At 41.9% G+C, this 16177-nt stretch overlaps 1 protein-coding gene across 1 annotated transcript in view; it reads right to left on the minus strand.

Moving 5' to 3' along the window:
* UVSSA (UV stimulated scaffold protein A) overlaps positions 1–12796 on the minus strand; it is a 52638-nt gene extending 39842 nt beyond the window's left edge. The window contains exons 1-6 of the mRNA XM_035137354.2: positions 12393–12796; positions 10911–11241; positions 10200–10320; positions 7388–7786; positions 6466–6575; positions 4512–4640 (exon numbers count right to left, since the gene is read on the minus strand). Coding sequence (XP_034993245.2) covers positions 4512–4640; positions 6466–6575; positions 7388–7786; positions 10200–10320; positions 10911–11241; positions 12393–12490 — 1188 coding nt within the window. The 5' untranslated portion in view covers positions 12491–12796. The remainder of the gene's footprint in view (positions 1–4511; positions 4641–6465; positions 6576–7387; positions 7787–10199; positions 10321–10910; positions 11242–12392) is intronic.
* Between the last annotated feature and the right edge of the window lie 3381 nt (positions 12797–16177).

A 16177-nucleotide genomic window follows, 5' to 3' on the forward strand; every position in this document is an offset into this window, starting at 1 on the left:
CCTACCCCACAGGATTGTTGTAGGGATAAAATGGGGAGGAGAACCACCCTGAGTTCCTTGGAAGACGAGGTGGTATATAAATGTAATTAATAATAATAATAATAATTCCATAGCAATAATAAAAAGCCTGTTCTGCAATCTAGCAAGCCAGATTTTAATAAAATCATTTATTCAAAGCATCTTACAAAAGATAAACAAAAACATCTCTAAAAAGAGTAAATAACAAAGACCATTTTTTCTCTGGGAATTATAATAATGCTATTATTCCTCTGCTGTATCTGATGTAACATGCTAGTAAGTTACATGGTGCCTTCAGAACCATGTAGTAAAAAAAATATGCTTCGAAATCTGAGACAAATCTTAGAAATCTTAGTTCTATGCATGTTTTGTGTGGGAAGGACTGTGATTTATCCACATGAGTATTACAAAATAAGTGAGGGGTAACTATTAAGGGCTATACTTTTGCCAAATTATTAAGTGACACAACCTCCTCTCTAATCACCCCTAGACAATCCCCCCTCTATGCAGCATCTACCACAATATATATTTAATTAGGAAATGAGACAAAAGTTTATTTATGCTGTATCAAAATGCCTTTTAATCTCATTTCCACCCCTGATTGCACTCATTCTTGTACCATCTTATTTCTGACCTGTACTGTACTAAGACTGCCAATATTCCTTACAGCCAGTTTGCACATTACACAGGAGCGGGGAGAAGAGATGTCTCAATGGTTCACCCTCTGCCTTGCTCCACCTTTGCTGGGACTGATGAGGACAGCTGGACCAGCCACACTTGCACTGAAAGCATCTGTGAAATTTAGAGGTCACATTTCATCCCAAGGTCAGAGAAAGAGCTGCCCAAGAACCCAGAAATTCTCCTATTACAGCCTGCCTATGTTATGCAGAGAATTCACAGAAAATAGGTGGCACCCCTTTTATCTACTAAAGCAACAGCAACCAGTTTGGTCAAATGAACATTAATTGATACCTTGACCAGGGAAAAAGTTGCCATTTCCCCTAAGTTTATACTACATGTGTGTGTGGACATGGAGAAAAAATGTAAAAAATATGCATTTCTTTGCAGATCATTCACATAACACTAAAACATAGTTTAATAAACTATAGGTAATAATCCATGGGTGGAATTCAACATCCCGCTCTACTGAATGTTCCATCTGCATGCATATCAGCTTGGCAGACAAAACAAAACAAATCTTCCGCTTCTGCCAATTGGCAGATTAATATTCTACAGTATTTTAAATACGGCTGTGGGAAGGGGGGGGTCATTGCTTTGTTTTAATTATTTACTTGTGTTTTTATGTTGCATTTTATTCTGAGAACCACCCTGAGATCTTTCAATGAAGGGTGGTATAGAAATTTAAATAAGAACAATTATTATTTCAGGGGGCACAGTCAGCACACGGTGGGGAGGGGGGGAAGGTTCTGCATATGCTTAACATTATGTGTACACCAGGTCAATTCCATGTGACAGCTTCTTAAGTGTGCCTTCATTTGTAAAGTATTCTTCAGCTCTTATTTACAGAATTTGTGGATTATCAATGCTTCACAACACAAATTTTGATAAGAAGATTACGCATAACAATATCCTTCACAAAACTAAAGCAGGGGAAGAGAAATACTGCTATTTTTATTTTAAGCTACAAAAGCAGATTTCTTTTGTGTTTTTAAGCACTGCAAATGAATTAGATGATAAGTAAGCATAACTACTGAGAAATGTAGCACAGGTAAAAATACTAGGCAGTTATGAGATGTTAACACTTTAGCCTTATGAAGATCCTTGGGGAAAGATTCATGCCATACATACAGATAAAAACATTAGTTAAGAAAGGCTAATTTAAGGTACAGTACTGTCTACAAATGAGTGCATTTTCAATTTAAATATTGATGGAAGCTATAATATTCTATTCACCACAAACACATTCAAATCATGTGCGCAGAAGCTTGCTCCCAGCATGCTGGATGTGCTCCCTCTACTGGCCACCTGAAATCATTTTAGCTACATCTTGAACCTAAAAATATTCAGATAGAAGTTGCATTGTTTTCAACAACAACTACTGCCAAATTAAGTGTGCTCTGAATCACAGCCTTAGAAGCAAAAAATTCCAGTTCCCAGAAAAAGAGAGAGAGAGAGAAAAGCACAATGTAGCTTCAAGGTGGGGGAAGGATTCAAGTCTAATTTAAAACATCTTCAAAAATAAAGCTCTCAACAAATGCTAATATTTATTTTCACTATAAGAGTATATGAATTCAAGTGCTATGCCAGTGTTCACATACAGAATAGAAACTTGAAATCCAGTGCTGGCCTAACCTGATCATCCTTTGCAGAATTTTATTGTGTATAAGTCTGAGGGCCTAGAGCCAACCAAATAAGTTTTGGCATATGCAGTGCCAATTTAAAAAGATAGGCAAGGTTCAATTCAGACATGTTAACGGATAATGGTTAAGAAAATTTAACCATGGCTTAGTATAGGGCCCAAATTGACAACTTATAATTATGAGCATCATTTCATCTGCCATGACATTTTTACTGCCCAGAGTGCCTGGGGAGGCCCGGGCAGATGGGCGGGGTATAAGTAATAAATTATTACTATTATTATTATTATTACTATTACTGAGACCTTTGCAAATCCTGAACTTAGTGCTCTGTTTACAGCATATGGACTTGTCAACTGTGTTCTTAGAAAGATCTCTGTGGCATCACTGTATGGGCAAACTCATGGCAAGAATCATCTACCTTCCCATGCATTCTGTTTTCACCACTGTCATAACTGCATCCCTTCATTCTGCTCTTTCCAAGTGAACAAATGCAGTGGTACCTCGACATCCAAACGATTCGACTTCCGAAGTCGACAACCCCGGAAGTCTTTTTGCCGCGCGCACCGTGCGCAAAGCAGTGCGCACGGTCAGCGCATGCGCAGAAGCGACGCTTCGACAACCGAAGACTTCGACTTACGAAGACGGCCGTGGAACGGATCGTCTTCGTAAGTCGAGGTACCACTGTAGTAGTATTGCCCTGCATGTGAAGAGAGGTTCCTTAGTCGAATTCCCTTTTGCTGGAGACTCAAATGTCTGAACATTTTTGGGTAGATCATAACTTCTTTCATAAGCCAGTAAGAACTTTGCACTTTCTGTTTTCTTAAGAGGCGTTCACACAGTACCTCTCTATGCATATACCATACAGGTGTGGAGAGGGAAGTAGGACTGCCGCTGCTGGCCTCAACCCCCCCAACCACATGTTCAAGATGTAAGCGCATAGGCTCTCCTTTCCTACATCCTGCCTAATCTGTGTTACTCAGAAGTGACTTCAAATTTATTTCAGACATGAAAGACTAGTGTGCCAACTAGGGTGATGACTTTTTTACAACCTCATTTCCCTGTATCATATTTTGATGAGCTTTCATTAAAGATTAGATAAAATCTTACTTTCAAAGAGATTTGATAAAAAAAAACCTCATGCACAAAATGATTTTAAAAAAAATTTATCAGATTTTTTTGACCATTTTTGAAGTCACTGTAAGCAGATATAAAATTGAACTCAAGCTTTAGAGTCACATATATACAACATTATATAGGGTCATCAAACACACAAGGAAGCTTTTTTTCGCTGCAGTAACAGTATTGACGCCGCTAGAGGACGATGTTTTACTACCTCTCCTATAGGTTCTTTTCCCAGCATGTCCGGCAGGGTCTGCTGGCTGAGTTTTGAGGTCCCCAAAAGGGTCTTTTACCTTGCGCAGGTGTGACATTTGTATACCCTATGTTGCTAAGAACACTCCCCATTGTGGAATGTGGTGTTGTGTCCAAATTTGATACGAAATATATATAGAATTGTTAATACAATTTTATGAAATAGTAAAATAGCATACAAAAAAATTAAAAACGGTTTGTGCGTAACCCTTTTAAATATTTCAATGGAATATACCTCATTTTAGTCATTAATAGGCAAATGTTCATCCATCTGTGCTACAGGAAATAATTTTTGAGGGAAAAAAATGAAAAAGTCATCACCCTAGTGCCAACAGCTCCTCAATTTTAGGACCAAGCTCAATTAGATGTACAACGGCTGACCGTAGCCCTCTTTAGGCATTGCGGCCCCTCATATAATGACAGGTAGAGTGTAGGAACAAAAATGTGGAAGCAAAAGTAGAAGTTATTAAAATGTAGTTTTAGTAATCATGGAACATTATTCTTTAAGCATTCACACTATGGGAAAACCTCCACAAAAAAGACTAAACTATACTGCAGGCTTGATGAGGACTAATGCATGGTTGATTTTATTATGTGTGAAACACAGGAGCTTTAGGGGACAAGTGAAATCAGTTACCCCAAGAAATGCAATTTGTTAACAAGATGAGACCACTTTGATCTTTCTACAGCAATCTCTCACCCCATCTCAGTTGCCACTGTGTTCAGTATATATTGCGTTAAAAGCTTAAATTCAGGTCACGTATTCCTCAAACTATACCAGAAATATTTAACTTAGCTCACCATTGTCATCTTCCTGTCTTTAAAGCCAATATTCATTTCCTTACATTTCTCTGTGGCACGCTCCAATTTGTTTTTAAGATCAATGGCTTGTCTTAGATGTCCATCATTTATCCCAGCTCTTGTGAACAGCTAAGAAATAAAAACCGCAACATTAGCTGACTTGGCATTCACATACATGCCAAGGTTTCATGTACATTTGGCATGCCACAGGAATTTGTAATACAGTACAGATATCTCGCAACTCATGCACATTTAATTTGGGTGCATTCAGCTTCACACACCGCTGGTTAATAAGAAGTAAAGGTAGCTGCCACCACCACCACCAAACTCATATTAGGGAAATACGTTTATTAGATCAGATGGTAAATAATGTGGTGGGTAGGATCTGGTTGCTTATAATGTCGTGAACTTAGATGAAGGTATTGGCGGGATGCTGATTAAATGTGCAGACGACTTTTAACTGGGAGGGGTAGCTAATGCTGCAGAAGACAGAACCGGGATTCAGTATGACCTTAACTGATTGGAGAACTGGGCTCAAACTAACAAAATGAATTTCAATAGGGACAAATGTAAGGTTCTGCACTTAGGCAGGAAGAACCAGCTGCAGAAATATAGGATGGGGGACACCTGGCTTGCTGAACATAAGTCAACAGTGTGATGCAGCAGGGGGAAAGCTAATGTTATTCTAGGCTGCATCAACAGAAGTCTAGTGTCCAGGTCAAGGGAAGTAATAGTACCACTCTATTCTGCTTTGGTCAAACCACACCTGGAGTCCTGTGTCCAGTTCTGGGTGCCACAATTCAAGAAGGATATTGACAAGTTTGAACATGTGCAGAAGAGAGTGGTCAAGATTATAAAGGGTCTGGAAACTAAGTCTGATGAGGAACGGTTGGGGGAGTTGCTGCAGAAGAGGAGAATGAGATGTGATATAATAGCCACCTTCAAATATCTAAAATGCTGCAGATGAAAAAGCTTGTTTTCTCCTGCTTCGGAGGGTAAGACCCAAACCAATGTCTTCAAGTTACAAGAAATGAGATTCCGGTTAAACATCAGGAAGTACTTTGACAGTAAGAGCTGTTCACCAGTGGAACAGACTCCCACAAGAGGTCGTGGATTCTCCTTCACTAGAGGTTTTTTATGCAGAGGGTAGATGGCCATATGTCATCTATGATCTAGTTGGAGTTCCTGTATTGCAGGGGGTTGGACTAAATGACCCTTGAAGTCCCTTCCATCTCTCCAGTTCTGATTCTATGCCAGTCCTCCAACAGTGATTTCCAAAGCAGAAGTATTTTGACATTAAGAATTTCCAGAAAGGAAAGGCTTACCTAAGATTAACTATATTACAAGCATCCTGGAAACAACCCAAACCTTATTCTCTTCAATCAAAACACAACAGAGTAGGTGCCAAGTAACTCTGTTTTACCGACAGTACTTACTTTTCCCAATCCAAAAGAACAAATGACTGGCTAGATTTTCCTGTTGCATCTGATTAAGATCCTAGTACCAAGGATTACAATAAATGTCCATTTTCTGCCTTTACTAGCATTACTGTACTTGTCAGTGAAACTGTAATGCTGACTGCACCATTAAGCAAGCAAGCACACACACAGAATCTTCTCTCCACTAGGTTAACTTTTTGAATAGAAATTTATGAAAGCTTTTTAAAGCGTGAGATTATGAAAGTTTGGGTTGAAATCAGAGGAGATGGAAATAAAGGAATGTGTGATACCTCCCTCAAATTCTGAACTCAGCTCAGAAATAAAACATCAGTATAAGTTTGCATGGCTCCAAATTCACAAAATACAATGCTAAATGTGCTTTCAATTCAAGAATGCTGAAGTTAGTGCAGAGCCCAGGGGAACTAAAATACCACATGAGCATATGAGCATTTTGACACAGAGAATAAACAAAATACAGAATTTATTTTTATTCTCAGTGGAAGAGTTTTCCTCACCTGAATCCAAGACTGTACAGAAGGCATGAATTTGTTTCTGATGAGCTTATAAGCATCTGTAGCATTATTGATTATAGCCGTATTGTCTTCATTCTCCTGCAATTTCACATCTAGCAGGGGGGAAACAGACAAGGAGCAAAAGCATATCAGATCCACAGAATGTTTTGGTACAGTATTGATTTATTTACTTATTTATTACATTTATATCTCACCTATCCTCTAACCTCAAGGTTAGATACATGGTTCTCTTCTCTTAGCAGCCTCCTACTTAGTAGGTTAGCCTAAAAGGATAGGATATTTCTTCATACAATCTCTCCTCCCACCAATCTGGTTTGATAATTCAGTGGTTGCAACCACAAGAGTTTGGTGAGTAACTAGACACTTAAATAACTATTAGTAATACTAATACATCACCTTCCACACATTTCTCAAGGCAATGTACAAAGTACAGTAAACAACAAAAAACAACAAAGAAAACAGCAGCAGATTTTTTTTAAAAAACCAATACGAAGTAGACACCCATGGCAGAGCCCTATTCTGCTATGACTAGACACTTGAAATAAGGAAAATACTGAAAAACAGTAGGAAAAAAAGGCCGGATGATCTATTAATATATCTTAATTTTAAATCTGTGACTTCCAACCTTTATTTTTTTCAAGCACTGCTTGCAAAAATCAACAGTCAAAGGAAAGCAGGCCAGGAGAAATATGTTCCAGCCAGGAACTGCAACATACTTATAACAGATTCTAAATATTTGGTTATTAGCTGACCAATGAAGACGATCATTTAACCTGTAATGAAAAGCAGTGTATTGTAATTAATTATTACGTTCAACAGAATCCCAATACCTGTGGCTATTTCAAGATTGAGACTAAAAGCAGTGTATTGTAATTAATTATTATGTTCAACAGAATCCCAATACCTGTGGCTATTTCAAGATTGAGACTGTATTTATGAGATCCAAGACCATGGCTCCGAACAAAAGTGGCATAATCATCTTCTCCACTGGCAGCAGCAGAAGTCAATTCAGAATTTAAAGAGTCTTCCGCTTCACTATTCAAGTCTTTTTTGTTACCAGCTTTCGGAACCAGAGAGATGGAAGGAAGGTCCTTGCTGCAGCAAGGCTGCTCGTTATCGTCAAGGAAATGTGCCTGTTGAGCTGCCCTCTCCACAGAAGAGCAGGAAACAGTTTTGTCCAGCTCAGTCGTCCTCCAATTGACTGTTTCAGTGTCATTTGCCATGAAGTCAAAGGGATCCGGCATCAGAAGCTGAAAACAATTCTCCATCTCAGTCAGCACAGCTTCGATTTCTTGTGACATATCTGTCAAGTGGTGGTAGTTTTAAAATACTGCCGTAGAAATACAGAAATATCATATACACTAAAATAAGTTTAAGATTCAGGTAGGTAGCCGTGTTGGTCTGATGCAGTCGAAATATATATAAAAAACTGTCCAGTAGCACCTTAAAGTAAAGGTAAAGGGACCCCTGACCATTAGGTCCAGTCGTGACCGACTCTGGGGTTGCACGCTCATCTCGCATTATTGGCCGAGGGAGCCAGTGTATAGCTTCCAGGTCATGTGGCCAGCATGACAAAGCCGCTTCTGACAAACCAGAGCAGCACATGGAAACGCCGTTTACCTTCCTGCTGTAGCGGTTCCTATTTATCTACTTGCATTTTGACGTGCTTTCGAACTGCTAGGTTGGCAGGAGCTGGGACCAAGCAACGGGAGCTCACCCCATCACAAATGCACACGAAAGCTTGTACCAAGAACAAACTTAGTTGGTCTCTAAGGTAAGGTTACCAGATTTTTTTCAATGAATCCAGAGACACTTCAAACAAACAAACACTACACTTTTGGGATGTTGATGCTGCAGCGATGGCAGTGGCAGAGGGGCGGCCGCTGCCTTGACCTCAACCGCCACGTTTCCCCTTCTTCCGTGGCGCCTATCTCCTTTCTCCATGAGCCTGGCCAGCCCCTGAGTTGTTGGTTCTTTGGTGGTGGTGGTGGTGGGGAAGTGGTGCACGGTGGGTCAGGCATGGAAGGCGGAGAAGAAGAGCGGTGGTGAGGCTTGGGCAGTACAATGCCTCCCTTCCCATCAGAGCAGCCCCAATCCCATTCCTACTTGTGTGCAAGCAGGAGGGGGCAGGGATCCCTCAGCTGGGAAGGGAGGGTTCCCGTTGCCTAACTGAGAGATCCCTGTCCCCTCCTGCTTGCACGCAAGTAGGAGTTGGGAGGCTGCTCCAATAGGCAGCATGAAGCCTCCCTTCACGGCTTAGTTGCTGGGGTCAGGGAAGATGAAGGCAGCCCAGAAGCTGCATCTTAGAGCCCCTACACCACCATCAAATAGGGGCTTCCGAGCAGCTCCTGAAGCCAGCCAGAGCCAACTGCTCCGGGCTGCTGAGACTGCCGCTGCTGCGTTTCCCAGGGACATTAGATGAAATCTGGGGGACATTTCGGGGATGGAATTTGTCCAGGGACTTATTTGCAAATCTGGGGACTGTACCCGGGAAATGGGGACATCTGGTAACCCTACTCTAAGGTGCTACTGGACAATTATTTTATTTTTATATATATATTAAAATAAGTTTGTTCCTACAGAAAAAGTTCCCCATCACTGCAGAGATGGCCAATTAATTTCTGTATACTGCTAAAATTAGCACAAACCTTTCATCTGCCCTCTTTCTCACGTACAAATTACAGACAGCCCCGTTTGCGTGCATTCAATGTGTGAGCAACTGTGTATACGGACATCATGCCAAACCCAGAAGTGACCCAGAAACGTTATAAAGACGTCACTGAAACATCACTAAAAGGGTGGAATAGGGGTGGAGTGAAGCGGGGGCGGGGTGTTTGCAGGCTTTTTTCAATGGGTTTCGATTATACGTGATTTCATTGATGCTTGCAATGCCTCAGAACCCCTGTATTTCAAAACATGCAGAAAGCCCATGAGGGCTGGGGGGGCTGAATAGGCCGCAGCATAGAATCAACTGAATATGGGCCTTTTACAGGGCCGTGCCTTTGGGTAGACTAAATGTTATTTCACATAACAAACGTGGGTAGGGGAGTCAGGGTTGGGACAGGGCAAAATTTTACAGAATACGTGCATTGGGGAAATGATTGTGTGCAAAATGAACGGTTCACAGGGATAAGCTGGGGGGGAGGGTTGGACAGAGGAGAGGAGGGAAATCATAGGGGTAAGTGGGGGGGTTAGGGGGAGGAGAGGGGGAAATCACAGGGATAAGCTGGGGGTGGGGAGAAGAGGGGGCATAATAGGTCATGGATCAGGGCAGAGTTGGGGGATTCACAGGGATGGGGGGGGGGATCACAGGGATAAGCCAGGGAGGAGTGGGGGAATCACAGGGATACATCATGGATCGGCACAGAGTAGGGGAAATCAGACAAATAACCCACAGCAATGGGTGGCAGGGCCAGCTAGTAATAATATAACTAACTACTTTCATTATTAAAATTACTAGTACAGTTGAACCTCAGAAGTCGAACGCCTTGCGTGACTAACGTTTTGGCTCCCGAACACCACAAACCCGGAAGTGATTGTTCCAGTTTGTGCTTCCTGCAGCCAATCGGAAGCCGCACCTTGGTTCCCAAACATTTTGGAAGTCGAACGGACTCCTGGAACAGATTGCGTTCGACTTCTGAGGTACAAATGTATTGACATCTTCAAATGAAATTAGGACTAATGCACCACCCATTAAGGCACTAAACCCCACTCACCTGCCATTTCCCTCTCAGCTTTTTTGGCTTTTTCCTTGTAAATATTTTCCAACCTTTTTTGTTTCTCTTCATCTCTCTTCCTTTCTGCTAGAGTTCTGGCATTTGTATCTTGAAAATCTACCTACAGAATTGTAGAATATATTTTATTATTTTTGCTGTCAGACAAATTTTCTTTGGTGGTCAACATCTGAAAGTAACATTGCACAAAATAATACTTTCAGGTATTTCTAAAACATCTGTTTTTGAGCTAACAATAAAAGCTTCTTCTCAGAAGCTTAGAGCAAATCTAACAGCAAGCATTTACTAGAAGTAGCACAAAGTGATACTAATATAGATTGCGGTCTTTGTGCATGGGAAGGCACACAGATTTTCTTAAGCCGTTCAGGTTTAAGAATACTTACCTTTTTTGTTTCAAATACTTAAACGATGCAAACTTTCAGTAGCAACACACATCTGATGCAGGAAATTAATTTTTCAGTGTCGTCTTTGTTAAATAATAAGTATTTTAGTATTACCAATCAGTCTATGTGCAACAGCACTTTAAAGTAATATCATATGGGTCTTTTGTCTACTTATTTATAAAGAACAATAAGGGTTTTTTTAGTTCACATTTACTATATTCACGTCTGCTAGCAATGAGATAAACATTTCCAACATTTTACTCGTATAAAGCCACTAAGCATTCAATCATGAAAGTGAATTTTCCAGTACCTTCTTATTCTGTTTTAGGAAATGGAATCCTAGTGAAAGTTTCTTGTAGGCCTCTCCATATTTCTCATGCCACTCTTGTACAGATTTAATGGCAGCTCTTTTTAGCTTTTGCGCCACTTCAGCTGGTGGGGGGAGTGGCTGATCATAGTCTGTTTCCACTGTGAGCTCCAAGAACTCTTGGAAGTTCGAAATGATTAAAGTCCTAAACTGATGGGAACGGGTGAAGAGTTCGTCCACAACTTGAAATGCTGACAGCCGTATCTCTGCGTGCTCTTGATTCAGCTGTGTCATCAGCAAGTGATAAACATGAGTAATATGCTCATCCGAGGACCTTTGGAAAAGTAACCAGCATGAGTAGCAAGAAAGCAAATACCGTCAACTGTGAAGTTTTTTTTTTAAAAAAATAACACCCAGCACAAGAAAACCAATTCTCCCCAACAGTTACTCCACACTTAACTTACTTCTGAACAAGCATGCACAGGATTGCACCCCCCCCCCAAAAAATATAAAGAACAGCGGACAGCCACCATGGAAACATTTGTTTTTAAAAGAGAGATTCCCAGATTTGCTTTTTAACAGATTCTTTTTAAAAGAAAGGTTCCCAAATTTGCTTTTTGCAGCAGCTAGCATTCTTTATACACAAAAATGGAAAGATGAAGAAGTTCCCACCAAAGAAGGATGGAAAAGTAAAGAGAAGGACTATGTGGAACCCGCAAATTTAACAGCTAAAATAAGAGAACTCAGCGATGATTGCTTTACGAAAGGACACAAGCCCTTTTTGGACCATTTAAAGAAATATTACAGTACTGTATGATGAATTCGCGAGCAGGGTTTGAACCATAAGCAACAGAACTGGATGAGAGTTTGTTGCGTTATTGTGATGATAATAAAAGAGGGGAGACAAAGTGCAGTAAAGGGGAGGAATAAAACACACCCTGGGAAAATGGGATGGGAAGCGGACAAGAAGAAAATAAATGTATTGGAATGATGTAAAGTTTTGGGAAATTTAATAAAAATATATCCAAAAAGGAAAAAAGAAGAGGAAGGAAAGATACCCAGATGAAGATGATGGATGGACTTTGCAGAACTGGCGAAGCTGGCAGGAAAAATCCAAAACCAGCATGATCAAGTATTCCAAAAGGACTGGAGTAAATTTATACGATATCTGAAAGATTATTGTAAGCGATTATCATCACTAGCAGAGGTTGTCTGAAGATTTGTAATGAGGAGTTTTCTACTACCATTCTATATTTATTTAAATTTTGAGTTATTCTGCAATGAGCGCAATTAGAATTGGGAAAACCTACAAAACGCAAGGATGATAAAGGTTAATTTTGAAAGCCGTGAAACGGGAGGGGAGGAAGTCGACAGGCTCTAAAGAGCCAGGGAAGTAAAGTGGATAATAATGATGTGAATGTATATTATTAAATAAAATAATAATAAATAAGGGGGAGGGGGATGTCCACGTTAAGAGGTCCCTACTTGCACATCTTCTTCAGCTCCTTAAGCTTCGCGGGGTCCAAGCGCGGCTCCCCCGAAGTCGTGAGCTCCTCCACCAGCTGAGGCAGCTTGCCGTCCATTTCTGAAGGGAAACCCGGCTGTCCGAAGGGACGAGGACGAGGACGAAGAGAGGGGCGCCTTGCTAAGGAAACGAAGCCGCGGCCCTCCGCTGCCCGAGGGGGCGGGCGTCGCCGGGGCCTCGTCCGGAGGCCATTCCTCCCAAGGCCGCTTCCTGCTTCCCCGCGGGCGGTGGGAGAAGGAACCCGGCGAGAAGAGCGCTGGGAAACGCAGGCCTCGGCTGCGGAAGGGGCCGGAGGAAGGCCTCGGCCTCGCCCGCCTCGCTCGCCTGCCCGGTTTGTCAGGCTGCTGGGGCGGTTTCCGTGAGAGGAAGGCGGGGAGGAGTCCGGGCCGCTGCGCCGGGAGGGGAGGGGAAGGGAAGACGGGAAGGGCTCCCTCCGCCTCCTGTCGATCTGCGGCGGCCTCACAGCAGCAGGGCTTCTGGTACCGGTAGCTGCTGGAGGGCGAGCGCCGTCTTCTTCTGCCTTCTGGGCAGGCAGGCAGGCAGGCAGGCTTCACTTCAGCTTCGCACGGCTGTTGCTGGGAGGAGATAGTCGGACAACTCGTGTCCCTTTATCGGTAACCTTGAGGCTGGATTACAGCCGCACGGTCTGTTTGGGCTGCCCTTGGTGCAGAAATTCCAATTCCAGGAAGTTGGAAGCTATGGTTGATGCCGCCTAATCAATAATTCTGTTGCTAAGGCTGATGCCCTCTAATCAATAATTCTGTTGCTAAGGCTGATGCCCCCTAATCAATAATTCTGTTGCTAAGGCTGATGCCCCCTAATCAATAATTCTGTTGCTAAGGCTGATGCCCTCTAATCAATAATTCTGTTGCTAAGGCTGATGCCCCCAATCAATAATTCTGTTGCTAAGGCTGATGCCCCCAATCAATAATTCTGTTGCTAAGGCTGATGCCCCACAATCAATAATTCTGTTGCTAAGGCTGATGCCCCACAATCAATAATTCTGTTGCTAAGGCTGATGCCCCCTAATCAATAATTCAGTTGCTAAGGCTGATGCCCCCACAATCTGTTGCTAAGGCTGATGCCCCCAATCAATAATTATCTTGCTAAGGCTGATGCCCCACAATCAATAATTATCTTGCTAAGGCTGATGCCCCACAATCAATAATGATGCAGGCCTTCCAAGTGTCCCTATTTCCCAGGGGCAGTCCCAGATTTGCAGAATCCATCCCAGTTTCTGATTTGATCCCGGAACGCCCCGCTTTTCCTTAGGACGTCGCTAGTTTCATCAGAGGAAGTTTGGAGGGTATGGTAGGATGTCCCTATTTTCATTGGAGAAATGTTGGAGGGAACATCTATATTCCTCAAGGAAATGTCGGAGGGTGTGAACTATGTTGCGCAATGTCATAAATTGTGCTTGCTCTCAACTTGCTCTCCATGCTGCTCCCACACTTTCCCTCAGTCCTTCAGGCCCAAATCCCGATGGGGAGAATGGGGTGCCTGGACCAGCAATGATGCCTCACGTTGTACTGGCCCTATATTGCCTTATCGCATCGCTAGAGGAATCCTCTTGTGTTGACTCATGCTTGTTTGTAGGATAGTTAAACCAGACTTTCTTGTCCTTGATGTTCTCCATTGTGTTAAGACTGCGGCTCCCATGCAAGCTGGGGATGATGGGAATTGTCATCCAACATTTCTGGAGAGCAGCAGCATTGGGAAAGTCCTCACTAAACAGTGGGATATGGGGTTTCCTCTGATGCAGTGGGGAGTGCTAATGACTTGGGACGTGGGGGTTGTAGACACAATTCCTAGCCCATTGTGATCGAAGATGGTTCCAGTATTGAAAAACATCAAAGCAAGTTTTGAAAATAATAATCCTGCTGCACAGATTTTGAAAAGGCACCCTGTGCTCCTTTAGGAGGAAGGGTGGAATATAGATTTAAATAAATTTAAAGGGTAAATCTCGGCAGTGTACAGTGAGGAGCATACAGGTTTTGAGCAGGAATTGGCTGCTAAATTATTCAGTGCATTATCGAAGGCCAATGCTGCTTCCCCTTTAAATGATGCTCATCTGGATTTCAGTGGAATATAAAGCCAGTTCACAAATCTTCACCCACTTTTCCCCACTGCAAATTGGCACTGAGTGGACACAATTTGAAGCAAAGAAGAGCAACCTTGAACCGTCCATTCATCACTTCTTTACAACTACAACACCATGCCACCCAGCCTGTTTTATCCCCAACAAGCATCTCAGGTTCCAAAGTAACCACAGATGTCTTGCAGCATACCTGCCGGGAGAAATTTCAACATGTTAGTGAACGAGTATTGTCTCCTTAATCATGCCACAATTCCAAACTCACAAGAAACTTGAACTTTTAAGTCATTCAGTCTTACGCTGGTGGCAAACAAAAACCTCCCCTGTGCGGCACCAGTATTAAAGATGGTGAATGGCTCCTGTCTCCCAGTTTAACCTACCCCAAATGCATGCCGTGGAACTGAATAGCAGAAACTATTCTGAGAAATAGCTGCTATAATACACTAAGATACATGTTTAATACTTACATGGCACTGAGGTTAACAGCAGACCTTTAACTTGCAGTTTATCCTTATGTTCTAAAATTCCTGACCCTTAAGGCCAAGGAACATAATGTGCCTTCACTAAAATACTTTAATACTTTAAAAAATAGCAAAAACCTCTGAAGGCAGAGTTAGGGAGTCCATAGATAGCCCTCCAGATATTTTTAGACACCAACTCCCATGAACCCTGGGTCAGTTATCAGGGATAATGAGAGCTCTGATCCAGGAGCAGCTGGAGGGCAACAGGTTCCCTCACCTGAAAGTTCTTTGTACATGGTATAGCAAGCTTATGACAGAAATAATGGTGATTAAAAATGGCCTATAACCTTCACAGGTTCGTTCGAAAGCCCTGTTAGTCATTCAGTAGTCTTTCACTCAGAGGGATGTGTCTGTAAAGCTGGGTGTTTTAAAAACAAGAATGTAGCCAACTGTTATCTCTCGATTTGCAGTTTGTTATAACAGATAAATCTAAAGAGATGCAGAGCAATTGAGCTAAGCCAGGCTGCAAGATAAGTGAAATTGTGGGATCTTGCCCCCTTTCACAGCAGATGTACATGGAGCAGTCCCCCTTCTCATTCTGTAAAATATTACACTGCTACAGTCTGTTCACTCCAGCAGCAAATGTTGTTTCCCACTGTGGGGAAACAATGTTTATCTGAGACGCTTCACTGCCAAAGAAACACCAGTTAAGCTACTTGTCCTTAATTAACAGATTAAAACAGGAACTTTAAAATCTTGAAACTTTAAAAGTATTGAAATAATGAATTTTCACCAAAACAGCCGAATGCATAGCATTGTAATACCTGTGACTTCAACCATCTGAATTGCCAAAAAGAAAGATTTCAGCTAAGTTTTGGGTGACCAGCCATTTGTAAACACAAGACTTGGGCCTTCGAAAGCAAAAAAATTCAAAACTGTTTAACTCTGCCATTCTGAATGAGTGTTTTCTGGCTTAGGGTTACATTCAGATCTGGGCTTGTGGCTTGTCTAACTTGAGACAAATCACAAGTTGCAGCCAAATATTAAAGCTAAAAATCAAAGCTGCATCAAGCGTGTTCTATTTGTTTAAATCACTGCTTGTCTGTGATAATTAGAAAAATCAAGTCTCCCTGCATTAAAGTATTTCACTTAGAAACATAGATTCTGTATTTAATTTTGTTAACATGTG

Source organism: Zootoca vivipara, chromosome 5, assembly GCF_963506605.1.
Source record: "Zootoca vivipara chromosome 5, rZooViv1.1, whole genome shotgun sequence".
NCBI lineage: Eukaryota > Metazoa > Chordata > Lepidosauria > Squamata > Lacertidae > Zootoca > Zootoca vivipara.